Source organism: Triticum dicoccoides, chromosome 2B (genome assembly GCF_002162155.2).
Source record: "Triticum dicoccoides isolate Atlit2015 ecotype Zavitan chromosome 2B, WEW_v2.0, whole genome shotgun sequence".
NCBI lineage: Eukaryota > Viridiplantae > Streptophyta > Magnoliopsida > Poales > Poaceae > Triticum > Triticum dicoccoides.
This window is the reverse complement of record NC_041383.1, coordinates 657,455,198-657,469,207: the sequence shown is the minus strand read 5'-3', so window position 1 is coordinate 657,469,207 and position 14,010 is coordinate 657,455,198. Positions and strand designations below refer to the sequence as shown.

The 14,010-nt window shown below is 54.7% G+C and overlaps 1 protein-coding gene across 1 annotated transcript; it reads left to right on the top strand.

The window, feature by feature from the left end:
• Positions 1-2,242: 2,242 nt before the first annotated feature.
• On the top strand, positions 2,243-3,215 carry LOC119365436 (auxin-responsive protein SAUR72-like). The gene has a single exon (XM_037631067.1). It carries the CDS (start codon positions 2,340-2,342, stop codon positions 2,877-2,879), a length of 540 nt encoding a protein of 179 aa, XP_037486964.1. The 5' UTR covers positions 2,243-2,339; the 3' UTR covers positions 2,880-3,215.
• The last annotated feature ends 10,795 nt before the right edge of the window (positions 3,216-14,010 follow it).

The following is a 14,010-nucleotide window of genomic DNA, read 5'->3' as shown; positions in this document are numbered from 1 at the left end:
CTGCAGTATCTGACCATCACTCGGCCTGACATCTCCTATGCAGTCAATCGTGTTTGTCAGTTTCTTCATGCTCCTCGGACTACTCACTGGTCAGCGGTGAAGCGTATTCTTCGTTATATACGCCTCACTGCAGCATATGGTCTGCTTCTTCAGCCAGCACCGTCTCCTACGCTTTCTGCTTTTTCAGATGCTGACTGGGCTGGTAATCCAGATGACAGGCGATCAACAGGGGGACATGCTGTCTTCTTTGGTCCTAACTTGATCGCCTGGGCTGCTCGTAAACAAGCTACAGTGTCCAGGAGCAGCACTGAAGCAGAATATAAAGCTGTTGCAAATGCTACAGCTGAGATCATATGGGTACAGTCCTTATTGAGAGAGTTGGGAGTTCCTCAAACTCAGCCGCCTGTCCTTTGGTGTGATAACATTGGAGCTACATATCTCTCATCTAATCCAGTGTTTCATGCTCGGACAAAGCACATAGAAGTTGACTATCATTTTGTACGGGAACGTGTTGCACAGAAGCTACTCCACATCAAGTTCATCTCCTCCAAAGATCAACTTGTTGACATCTTCACGAAGCCTCTTCCACAACCTCAGTTTGTAGGCTGCAGGCGCAATCTTAACATACTTTGTACTTCAGGGCATAGTTAAGATTGAGGGAGGGTGTTAGACTGTATTTACATATAGCTTCTGTATATGTCTTGTATATTGTATCGTACACCTTGGTGTACCCCTTATATATATATATGAGATAGCCACACCCTTAACGTGTGTCGTGCAGTTTCCCAAAACCTTGTGTTTAACAGACCGAACGGGTGTTTTTTTTTCCAATGGACTGAACGGGTGTTTTTTTTTCAATGGACTGAACGGGTGGTTAAGAGTCCATTACTATTCAGCTACAAAACAAAAAAGAGCCCATTGCTGTTCTGTTGATAGTTGTTTTGCGCTCCAGATAAAATTATTGCAACATTATATTTTCGGTGTCGGAGGAGTGAATTGATTTAATCTGTCAAAAAAAAAGTTGGATAACCAAGTAACTATTGTCCATGCCCATCTATCCCTTCCCCTTCTGTTGCAGTGTCTAGGGCGAAACTTCGTTCCCTCCGAGCTTCGTCGGCGAGCCAGTGGACAATCATCTCATCGGTCTGCCGTTCTGGTGACCGGCGAGGGAAGGGAGCTTCCCGGTGCCTCGATCCAGCTAATACTTTAGTTTAGGTCTTTAGTTGTCACAAGGCGACACCGTGGCAAATGGCAGCTATTCTTTATCGAGTTAGCCTTTCGAGTTTCAATCCTTCTCTAGTTCTTCCACCGGGATATAGTCGATGTTGCGGTGTAGAACATGTTTGTCTCCTTGGGACGGTGATATTAAGATTTCTTGACGTACGTGCAAGACAATGTGATTCAGTGTGAGACGCTTCGGATCAATTTAGGGGTTTAATGGCAACGATGGCAGCTTTGGGACATCAATCTTTATGGGTATGTGCATGAAGACTTCTTGACTGTCATTGACATGGTAAAGCCGGCTCTGGTAATAGAGTGGCAATAATGACGCGTCAACAGCTCGTTCTACTAGCGGTTGTGGATATTCGGTGGTCCATGAATCTGGATGTAATTCTTAGCATGTTTGGGGTGCTTTGTATATTCAGTGAACCTTTATAATAGATCCAGATCCCTTTTCACAAAAATATATTTAAGAAAAAGTGTTTTTATGCACTTCCACCTTACGACCCTAACAAACTTCCGGTTAATAACAAGAAGCTACTATCCTTCGGGGACGAAAGAAAAAACAGTAGAGTAAAATCCAAGAGAGTTACGACTATATACTTCATTCCGATCTACCTTGATCGATAAAAAGGCTACCCTAACCGTCCACAAATCCAAGTCAAAGCGCAACACATGACACTGCGTGAACAACAAAAAGAATCTTGGTTAAATTTTCGCCAGGCAGTTGCTGGCCAGCACACATTTCCCCAAGGTGGCAATATCAAACGCAGGTCTATTCAGATGCTTCGAACTGGCATTCACAAAACCTCATCTCAACTAATTAACTACTCCATTATTCAGAGAGATCAGAAGAAGAAGAAAAAATCCACAATCATCATCATCATTATAATAAAAATAAAAACAGTAGAAACTGCCGCTACCCCCCACGGAAACCCTACAATTAAGGTGGGCCCCACCGGGCCCCTCGCCCTTTAAATGCCCCCTCGCCGAACGCCCCCCAAGCAGCGCAACAGCAACGCCACACCCAAAATCCCGTAGAAAAAGGAGAAAGGAAACGCTCTCGCTCCCTCGTAAAACCACCGCCCGCCCGAAGACCTTCCGTCGGAGCGCCGGAGATGGAGCAGCTCGGGGGCAAGAAGTCGAACAAGATCACGGAGATCGTGCGGCTGCAGCAGATGCTCAAGAAGTGGCGCAAGCTGTCCGTCGCGTCGAAGGACACGACGGCGGCCGCCAGCACGCCCACCGTCGCCACGGTCACCGCCGGCGGCAACGGCGAGAGCAAGGCCAAGAAGTTCCTGAAGCGGACGCTGTCCTTCACGGAGAGCCCGCCGTCGGCGGCGGCGTCGGGGCCGCCGCCCAAGGGCCACCTGGCGGTGTCGGTGGGCCCGGCGATGCGGCGGTTCGTGATCCCGACCGAGTACCTCAAGCACCAGGCGTTCGCGGCGCTGCTCCGGGAGGCCGAGGAGGAGTTCGGGTTCCAGCAGGAGGGCCTGCTCCGCATCCCCTGCGACGTGCCCGCCTTCGAGGCCATCCTCCGCGCCGTCGACAAGGGCCGCGCCGGCGGCAAGCACAAGGACGCCGCCTTCTGCTACTGCAGCGCCGAGTTCGCCATCGCCGCCGACGTCGGCACCCCCAACAACTCGCTCTGCAGATAAGCCCGCCCGGCCGCCGGAGCCCGGCGTCAGTCGCCGGCCACCGTTAGCAGTACCTGACCACCACCCTCTCCCACGAAAAAAAATGTTCTCTTCTCCATTTTTCTTCTTCTTCGGTGGTGTTTTCTCAGCGCCGTGATGGCGAGGGATGATTCGACCTTCGGTATCTCCCCCCACGGTATTTTCTTAGTAGTAGGAATTATTACCACTGCCCGCATTCTTTCTCTGTGATGATCTGGATTAGCCGGGTGATGTAATGAACTGATGCATGCGGACGCCATTGATGTTATCATGGAAAGATTGGATGTGAAAAATTAAGGACGGTTTTTTCTATCTTGATTGATCTGTTGCCATGTCACCGGAAAGATTTTGATTGTTCCGTTTGATACGCCGCAGTTATGGCCTTTACATATTTCGCGTAGTACATCTCGCCGGCCATTTTGTTCTAAAACAATCTTAACTATATTCTTCAGGAAAAAGAAACAGTCTTGACTATTGGCGCGCATGTGTTGCAGTACGCCTCTGTACCCGCTGGTAAAATGAATCCACCTTTAGATCGCAGTACTGCGTGGTACAATTCGATCTACAAAAAAGTCACCACATGCACCCAACGTTTTTATATACAGTTTTGCTGTTTTTTTAGGGAGCCTTTTTACTGTTTTTACCAGTGGTCGTCACATGAGGCAAAGTGCCCGGCGAGCACTGTGCTGAGTGCGGCCATGGGCTAAAACTCACGCTTGTACGGTGCAAAGCAAAACTGGCGACCAACCGTACGACGAAGCTAGGTGACATACAGTGCTAGTAGGGACAAACACGGCCCCCAGATTCATGAAGGCCACTGTTCCTGTCGATCGCGCCCCACCGTACCTGCACCGGCCGGCGCAACGCAATGCAGGACCCGGCTGCTGTCTGTCGTCAAGGTCGTGCCCCTCGTCAGTCGGTTGGTCTGCATTCATGTGCTTAATTTCCTTGTGGTTTTCCTGATGTTCAGGCTGGCCGGCACAACACAATACCTTCAGAGATGCATGCATGGCGTCTGTTCGTGGCTCAGTTCAGTTTACCCCATGTAATTCTTGTGTGTTTCTGTTGTGATTTCCACAGTGCAACCGGGGAACTCGAGGGTACGTCGTTGTAAAAGCGAGCTGCATCTAGCACAACGGAGTATTAGAGGATCTTACTTTTTGAACGGACGAGGATCTTCATCTAACTAACAAACCCTACTTTCTTTACTTCAAAAAACCAACCCTGCTTATCCACGAGAGATCTGCGTACCCATATCCCTCTGCTTTTCCCGTTACCTTTCTCGGGAGCCCGACGCAAAAGGAAAAGGGCCTCTCTTTTGCAACCCTAGTAGGAGCAGTGATGAGATTCCCTCGAGCCTGCACGAGCCTCCAGGTCTTCTCCTCCCAGAAAGAAAGAAAAGAAAAACAAAAAGTGAGTGCTGCACTTGCACGCATCTCCTCGCCTCGCCCGCCGACCTTGAAACAGTATCTCGATGAGGAGAAGATGTCGCTTCTCCTCGCATCCCAACGCGTCCCGTTCCGTTAGATCAGGTCCACCTCTCTCTCGTGCCTGTTGATCGTAGCCTCGTATAGCAGCTACTGTAGGTTGAAATCTAATCTTGGTTAGGAGCACGAGACCGTTCAGCCCGGTACGCCTTGGAATGGAGATATGCAGACCCCCTCGATCGGCCTGCCTGAAAGTCTACAGATGCGCTGCTTGTTTTTCCGCCAAGAACATGGCCTCGCTTCCTGACGCATGTAATGTACCCCGATCGTCATGATGGACGGCTTGCTTGACCGACCTCTAGAAGCAATGGGTTAGTGTTTTCGCAAAAAAAAAACAATTGGTTAGTGCCGGTCGATGATGGTGTTAGGGAGAAACATGTACAAGCTGAATTTTCATGAAAATGCAATGCCCAATTGTCTAGCCGGTTAGCTCCTTTTTGGAGTGCGAACTGGCTTCTTTCGACGGTTAACCATCTGAAACAGTTACTGTTAGCGTTGATAGGCATGATGGAGCCTGTCATGTGAGGCGAGCGGCATGTGGTCTGCACGTTGCGAGGTGTCAAAGCCAGTAATGGAGCGTCCGTCCGTCCCCGGAGGCCGGGCCGAATAGTTTATAATCTAATCGCCATTGGTGATGGGGTCGCCGGCCATTGCCCATTGGCCTTGCGGTACCTGCAAGGACGGACGTACCACCTTCAGATGCCGCCTAATTTTAGTACTAATAGTGCCAGTACTTGCATCGGATCCACAAATTCCACACACAGATCCATTTGCACCCCCGTTTTCTTTTTAGTTAACTAGCGCTAATAATGTTTGCATCAGAAACTGCTAGCGGTTGCCGCTACCGAGTCGCCGCATGTGCGCCTCACGTGACCGTCCATCGGGGAGAACTGCATTTGAAGCCAGTTTTTGATCAGTTTTGCTATGTCTCAGTTGACTAAAACTTCGTTATGTCCCCGCCGATGCTATATAACTTTGATGTTGCATGGAGATTCGTAAAAAAAATATTTCTAGTTTTTTCTTTTTAACTGAGACTTGGTCGAGTCGACTAAGACTTAGCCACACCCTTTTTGAATACAAGTATTATTTTTTCCAAAACGGATGGAGCCAGTTTTTGAATTTGTGGAGCAGAATCATCCTTCCTTTTATGTCTGCTAGACCGAGGCTCGCTGCAAGATGTATGGAACCAGTTTTTGAATTTGTGGAGCAGAATCATCCTTCCTTTTAAGATAATACATTTTTTTTCAAGCTACACACGGGCTTTTGTTGGAACGCTCGAGATCGCAGCCAAAAACCTGGATCGGACTTCTAGAAAACGGCATTCCTTACTGGGTCAGTCAAAATGTGAAAAGTCTGAGCTGCGAAAAACAAGTCTGGTCTATGGAAAACAAGGGACGTGCAAAATATCGCTGTCCTTTCCATGCAAGTTGTGTGGGTTTTTCAACAGAGTTGCAGTAACTGGGAAGAGAATGAATATAATCAATGTTTTGATAGGGTTTTATTTGGCGTCTGATGGAATGAAAAACCGAGGGACCGTGCCCGTGTGTGGAACGCAAAGGACGTTTCAATCAGCGTTGCATCATCATTCATCTGTGCCCCATTAGTCTATGCTTGAATGGCGAATAATTCAAATTGTGAAGTTGGACTGCGCGCGTGTTTTGGTTGTTTTGATGATCACCAGCTCATGATTGTTGTTAATATATTAAAGATTAGAGAAATGGCAGGAGTTGTTTCTCAGCAGAAAAATATTTATTTTGTCAACGAATGAGGAACTTTCTTGTTAATAGAACAATAAATAATAATGCACATAAATGATGGGAGATTCCAATTGCAGGAGGGGCAAGTTAGTTGTGAAACAAACAATCTTTTTAGCTCAAAAGATAATATGTGTGAACTGCAACTGGTGGATGCAATTATACATGCATGATGCCATTCCTTGTGACAAGTTAAATATCATGAAGAGCAATCAGACTTGACCTGATGATGATACAAAGTCTTCATTTGACCAGGGCCCAGGGGTGTCTGCGCACTAGTATAACTGTATCAGTAATTCAGTATATATATACGGTAAATTGCTAAATTCTTGCCGGAACCGAAGTTAAACAGTCTCACTATATATACATTGCTCAATCTGCACTCGATCTTCATGTTGATCTTCGGTTATCAAAATGTATGATTGACAGTACGAACTCTCTAGTTGTTTTATCGTACTGCCTTGTGGCTGAGTTTACTTCACCCTTAAGCTAATCTGGGCACGATGTTATCACACGAAAGTCTCATAAGGCGACTCAAAGTCCAATACAAAGGCATAATCAAGTACAGAGGAGCCTATCTGATTATGCGAACGTCTTGTGTTCCCCTGTAAGCAGGGAATGCTTTTGCGTTTCTTCAAAGGTAACCAATTAGTTGAACTAGCTAGCTAGTCGGAACTCTGAACCTGCACAAAAGGTAAACCAAAGTTGACATTTCCCTGGCTCGCTCATAGAATGTCGAGATTCATGGACATCGAGGCATGAACAAAACGGTCTTGCCATGCATTCGGAGCATGTGAGGATGCACCTTGATTTTAAGGCGGCACATAACTTGCATCCGTTGCTATGTTTCCAAGCATGGGTGTGGATGCAGTTACAACAGGAAATGCTGGACACATGTGGGGTTGTTTGCAACTGTCAAGAGCGTAGAAGCATGAGATCGAGAAGGTTGTGCGAGTGGGGGAGCCGTTCAGTTGGATCCCGTCGCATGTGGTGAGATATGGGAAGATTTTGATTGCCCGTGTTTTGTTTCTAGCTTGTCTAGGAGCAGGAGGTGTGTGCATTCAGGCAGAAGAGACTTCCGGAGAGATGTGGAGCATGTGAAGATATGAGCATGTGTTGATCCACCATCCATAGATACTTTGCGCTGATGTTCCATGTGCATATAGAAACAAATAGGGTCCATCTATATATGGTGGCACAAGCAGGCTTCAGATTTATGTCTGACAATAGCAGAGAGAGACACTGATAGTAACGGTACAGTGCAAGATCATGACTGAAATGTTGAGTGTTTTGCATGATTGAAATTAAGTGCACGCATAGATCACGTAGCACAGCAGACCAACACCGATACTGTGAACGTGTCAAGATCCTACTAGCTCACGTTTTGCGCGGTCGATCGATCTCGCTGTCAGTGCATATATACTGATGGATCATGTCATAGTGGATGCCGATTTGCCGAATGCTTGTACATATATGGTCTCTTTAGGTTTAATTGGCAAGATAATGAGACAGGATGCGCTTCCTGACAGATACCGTTCATGTGGCAGGATCCTAGCTCACATTCTGCGCAATCCTGATGCTGCCTAAGTGGATGATTGATGCATCATGACTGCCTGCGTCCATGCATGGTTTCAGGTTTCAGGTTTCCGGATGGACCACGCCGGCGGCCGGTCTGCCGTGCTGTCGACCCACTGCCGTTAGGGTGCCGGGCAGCCGTGGCCTCGGTGGCGAAAATAGAGGGAGCAGATTGAATGGTGCCCGATCGTCTCTAGCTACATACATCATCGGGTTCAACATACGTTAGGAATCAGAATCAACACGCATGGATGGATTCGGACAAGGTGGCCATGCCGTCCATGTGACAGAGACATGCATCTGTGTGTGCATCAATGTTGCTCACGTTCCACGTTTTGCTGTCTTTGGTTGATCTGCTGCCATGAAAGACTGGCCATGGATAGGGATCGATCGATCCCACGGCCGGGCGGGGCGGGCATGCACGCATGCAAGTGTCCAGAAACATGCAGGCAGGCAAACCGCCCGGAGATGGAGTGTCGCGGCAGGCCAACGTGAGCGCGGCGGAGGCCCGGCCGGCCAGCGCCAGTCGATCGACAAGGAGAAATTCAGAAATCAGTGCGCTGACGAAGCTGTCGGTAGCACAGAACGGCATTGTAGGCTCGCGGCTGCATTTCCGTTCCATGGCGCACGAACTGAACGAGCAGTATACGCACTGCTCGAGGCATGGAGCTTGCGCAGGCGACCGTGTGGTGGTCGATGCGCCTCCGATCGACGGGTTGAAGCTGAAGCCGGGGGATGGCCGATGGCGGTGACGGTGCCTGCAGGTGCAGCAGCCCATTCCTTTGTCAGGGCATCTCCAGCCGCGCCCCAAGAAGGTCTTCCCAGGCGATTTTTTCGCGCCGGCGCCGAAAAAACGACCCAGTCGCGCCCCAGGACGCCGAAAATCGCCGGTTTGGGCCGAAAACAGCGCCGGCGGACCCAGCCCGAACCCGGCGCGCTGGGGGGCGCCCGGGGGCGCCGGGGCGAGTTGTTTTGGCGCGAAGAAGCCGCGGGCCAGCCGCGTCAGCGACTCGGCGCCTCGTCTCCCCCCAACGGCCTCGGTTTCCGCGGGAAATCAATGGCAAGGCTGCCGCCGGTTAGCCTTGCCATTGATTCCTTCACGGGCGGCGCTTCACGGGGCGGCGCCGACGCCTCCCCTCCCTCGCACGCGTGCACACGGGCGCGGCCCGGCTATAAAAGCCGGCGGCCTCCACTCCACTCTCCTGTGCCCACACCAGCCCCGCCCGCCCCTCGCCGCCGTCCAGCCCCTCCCTCTCCCTGCCTCTCCCGCGCGCCGTCACCGTCGCCATGGCAGAACGTTTCCCCGGGGACGAGGCGGCGGCCAACGGCTTCGGCCGCCGTTCGCTCCGCGTTCTGGAGTCCTGGCTCCTGTTCCAGGTGAACATCCCGGCGCCGCCGGACATGCGCGCCGGGCCATCAGGGTGGAGGCTCAGCGCCGGGGGAGTGCCCATTCCCCCGTTGCCCGACGACGCGGCGAAGCCGGAGTACTTCGCCGAGGAGGTCGAGATCGTCCGCGCTTCCCTCACCGACGCCCAACGCTCCCTCCCCCAGTACGCCGCCGACAACCACGCGGCGTGGGCGGCGTATTTCGAGCGCCGCCAGCAGCAGCGTTTGGCGTCCACCAACGGCGCGCCGGTGGTCGGCGGGCGGCAGAACAGCGAGGGGCGCCACCTCTGGTGGGGCGTCCCCGGCCGCACACTCGAGGGCGTGCTCATGCACCTCGAGGGCGGCAACGAGCCGCCGTTGGCGTACCCCCCGGCGCAGCACCGACGCGTCGGGGCATGGGCGCCAAGGCGGTTCGGGTCCTCCTCCTCCTCTTCCTCCTCCCGATCCTCGTCGCACTCCTCCGGCACTCCGGCCCTACTCGGCGTCAAGGCCGAGCCCGCGGCGGAGTCGCCGCTCGGCCTGCGCACTCGCAGCGCCGGCATCGTCATCAACGAGGGCGGCCGGCGCGCCCCCTCCTTGTCGGCTCCTCCGCGCTTCGTCAAGCCAAAGACGGAGCCGGGGCTGGCGCCGGTGAAGACGGAGCCGGGGCTGGCGCCGGTGAAGACAGAGCGGGGGCTGGTGCCGGTGAAGGCGGAGTTCGTCGACGACGATGCGGCCCTCGAATGGGCGCGACAGGACTCCATTGCGATGGAGAAGGCGCGCCGGGAGAAGGCGGAGGAGCGCCAGCGCGCCGCCCTGCGCCGCTTCGAGGAGCGCCGACGCGGCCGTGATGAAGACGGAGTCGTCGTCCTATGCGACAGCGACGACGATGACGACGCGCCGCCGCCAGTCCATCATGGCGACGTCGGGTCCAGCCGGGGGGTCCGCGTCAAGGAGGAGAAGGCCGAGGACGACGATGGCGGCGACGGCGGCGACGACTTCAGCCCCTTTCTTTTTTAGATTAGCTTAATGTAATGAAAATGTGCGAATTTGGCCGAAATTCGCCATGTTTAGCCAAAATTTAACTACTCTTTTATCATAACTTCGCCGAATGGCCCCTTTTTTTTAAAACACTCGCCTGGGGGCGGCCCTGGGGCCAACGGCTGGGCGACGACTCGCCCCCAGGGTCTTTCTTTGCGCCGGCTCACCCCCAGGCGGCGCTTTTAGACGCCCCCTGGGGGGCAACGGCTGGAGATGCCCTCATCTGTCGCGACGCGACGGAGCGTCCTTGCACTGATAGGTGGGCCCCACCCATCAATCCACTAGGAGCGAACATCACTCTCTTTTAAAGATGTACACCCATAGGGCATACATTACTTGTATTCATATACGAGCAACGGAGAAACAAGTGTCTCGACGTTCTAGGAACGGGGGTCCCCAGACTTGCCTGCCTGCGGCCTGCGGCGTGGCTCAAGTGGGGGCCCAATGCAGCCCAGCTTCATCAGCTCAAGCTCAAGACCCTCGCGAGTGGCCAAGCCTCGCGGGGCGGACGACATGAAGCTTCCTCAGGAGCAGCCTCCCCAGGCAGGCTCGCGAGGAGGCGGAGAGATCAAGGCAGGGTACCTCCCGAGGAACCCGTGACGCAAGCCATGACGATTGAGACCAGGCGGGCGCCGGCCTACGCAGTGTCCTTGTTTCCCTTTCGGTGCAAAGGGGGCAAGCACAGACCAAGGCATCAGGCAAAGGTTACCGCTTCGGTGCAACAAGACCAAGACCAACAGAACGGCAGGATGGAGGTCATCGTGGAGCCCAGGACGGCGTCATCGTCAGAACCTTTGGCAGCCGAAGACCAACTTTAGTCAGGATAAGTGTACCAGATGTTCCCCTTCAAAATGGCCAATTGTTGGCGCCCTTCCCGCTCATTATTTGGGAAGAGGCCCAGGGCCTCCCCCTATAAATAGGACTAGCCACCACAGGGTAGAGGCATCTAGAAACAGATCGGTCAGAGAGAGAGAGAGAGAGAAGCGGGTGAACTCACCCAAGCAGTTCATCACACCAGCTTAAGAACAGCCCCTCGCGAGGCTGTTCTCCCTTTGTACTGTTCATCATCAGCCCCTGAGGCAATCCACCACACCACACACTGGAGTAGGGTATTACACCACAATGGTGGCCTGAACCAGTATAAATCTCATGTCCCTTGTGTGTTCATATTTCTTGCTTAAATCCTTGCGAGACTTCGAGACGTGAGCTGGTAGGGGAGAGATCTTCGTGCGCACCCCAGTGTTCGAACCTCAAGGGTCTCCCGGAATCCGAAATCCGACATTTGGCGCGCCAGGTAGGGGTGCGCTGGAATCCTTCTTCCACCGCCTCGCGTTCCGTCGCCTCGCCGCCCTGATGTCAAGCGACCCGACTGCCAACGCCGACCGCTGGGCGGCGTGGCCCGTCCACGCCGTGCCGCCGACCCAGGGCGACCTCAACTTTGCGCCTCAGGCAGCTCGCGCTCCGCAGGGCGCTGCGGGGCGCGGGCGACGCGGCCAAACGTCGCCTGCCCTCACACCGCGGCAGGTGCGGTCAACAGCAAGAGCTTCGAACCACGCCGCGGCCACAGCACCGCACACCCTACGGGAGCAGGCGAACTCCAGGGCCGCGCTCATGGTGGCCCGAGAGCTGCTACGGTGCCGGCTACTGGAGGGCGGCCGTGACGTGTTACTGGAGCGAGTAGCCGAACTCCTGGACGCCGCCACCTCGGGAACACCTCCTTTCTGCGTCCAGCTGCCATCCCAGGTCCAGGGCGGGCCGTATGGCGGCCCCATACGTGCCCACGCGACTCCGAGCGGACTTCAGGCCCAACTCAACGCCAACCCGGCCGTCAGCACCGGGCGCCAAGTCGCGCCGGCCCCATCTCTAGCCGGCGAAGGAGCACACGCCGCGACCTTCGGCCTCGGCGGGCCACCGCGCCATCACCCTCAAGACAACGCTCCAGGCCGGACTGCGTGGCATGTGAGGCACTACCGCGAGAACCGTTGGGCTGTGGTCACAGAAGCCTATGTGCCCCACATGGTGGATCGAGAGTGTGCATTGGAAGAAGACCATGGTTCGTTCCTCGGGCCAGGCTGGGGCGAGGAGCCACCAGAAGCTGAGCTCTTTCAGGAGCCCCAAGAGGGCCTCGACGGCCGCGCCGGTGGCAGCAACTATTTGGTACCACTACTTCCTCAGGAGCAAGCTTATGCTAACCATGGGTCGCAGGAGGTACAGGTTGCCGCGGCAGATGGCTACCCCAATGCTACAGCCTCCTACCCCTCGGGAGGAGGGCACCGGGGGCTGCAGGAGAGGGGCCGAGATCCGGGTCCGTCCCCGCGGCGCTCGGCGCAAGGCGCACTCCGGAGGTAGGCCCTCTGCTGGGGAGGTGCCACAGGGCCTACCCCCGGCAGAGGACCCGTGGTCGTCAGGGGAACCGTTGGCGACCGCTCTACCCCATTGGCGTCGTCCTTGGTTTCCGGTCGCCGTCAATGGCGGTAGAGTGCGGCACAAGGCGGGGCCCTCGTCTGGCGATATGAAGCAAGGCCGGTACCTGTGAAGAAGGCCCAGTGCCTGTGAAGCTCGCCGCCCCGTGACACTCTCACGTAATAACGAGTGGGGATGTACACGCCCCGGAGTCTCCGAAGAGCCGCCCTCGGGCCTCGGGGGCTCCCGCCCACGCCCAGTGGCAGCACTTAGCTCCGTGCTGGTGAGAAGACGTCGAAGACTAGACTAGGTGCCAGACGCGGCTTTTGCCTTTTGCCTTTTCCTCTGTTGACAAGTTTCTTCGATTTGAATTTAAGTTGGATTTGAGCTTGAGACTTGCGTGTGTCTGGGGAAGGGGTGCTTAGTATCGTTCGAGCAATCTCTCGTGTTCTGGTTTCGGCTTTACGTCCAAGTTAGCGTCAGCTGCCTCCCCTCGCGAGCCCCTCGCGAGCCGGGCCAGGCCAAGCACGTCTACAATCCGGACCGCTGTCGCCGCACCCTCTCTGGAGGTTCTCATCGCAGGATCAATGGAACCACCCAGAAGACACTCGAGGCGTTGCGGCCCCCATAGGCCCGCTCGGGATTCGTTAGGGTCAAAAGGTAAACAGGTTGGCTGACCCCTCACCGGGCCAGTAGCTAAGCTCGCGCGCAGCGCTACGCTTACAAGGATATCGATTGCAGACCTTTACATGAGGGGATTCCCCTCCCAAAATGCTCTTACAGTCTTCAGGGCCAAGCCCAAACCTTCTTCACGCAGGGTAAACAGCGGTGACGTACGATCAGTCGGACATATCACTCGCTGCGTCATCTGGGGCGCCTCCAGAGGCGTCGCTGGCGTCGCTGGCCTCGTCACCATCACCACCAACACCTCCGCCAGCGCCAGGCGCGTCCACCACACCGCCTTCATCGGCGGCCACGATCACGCCATCATTATCAGACGCGAAGGCACTAACGAGGGCGTCCATGTTGTCCTCCACCCATTGCGCCAGGTCGCCCCGGATGGCTATGGGCACAGGTGCAATGGCGGCATCGAGATCGAAGTGGGGATCCCTGTTCTGCAGATGGGTGAAGACACGGGAGAAGGCACGCCCAAGCAAGGCTCGGCTCCTCTCCTCGACGAGCCAATGAGACCTCTCGGAGCGGTTCTCCAAAAGCGTCACCACGTCAGTGAAATATTGAAGGTTGCCTGCATAGTTGGTCTCATGCGGCACCTCGGCAGCGGCCTCGCAAATGTTGCCCAGGGCCGTGTTAGCCCGTTCCCTGAGCGTTCGGAGCATGGGGGCGTGCTCATGCTCCAGAACCCGCCTCTGACGAATCTCGTCCTCGTTCTGCCGCGCGATGGCCTCAGTGCCATCAACCCTTTGTCGGAGAAGAAGCAGCTCGGCGCGGGAAGAGGCTAGCTCCGCCTGCGCTGCGCCAAGGGCGGCC

Excerpts from the sequence above, each read along its gene's own strand:
- LOC119365436 (XM_037631067.1), top strand. The coding sequence starts at position 2,340 with ATGGAGCAGCTCGGGGGCAAGAAGTCGAACAAGATCACGGAGATCGTG.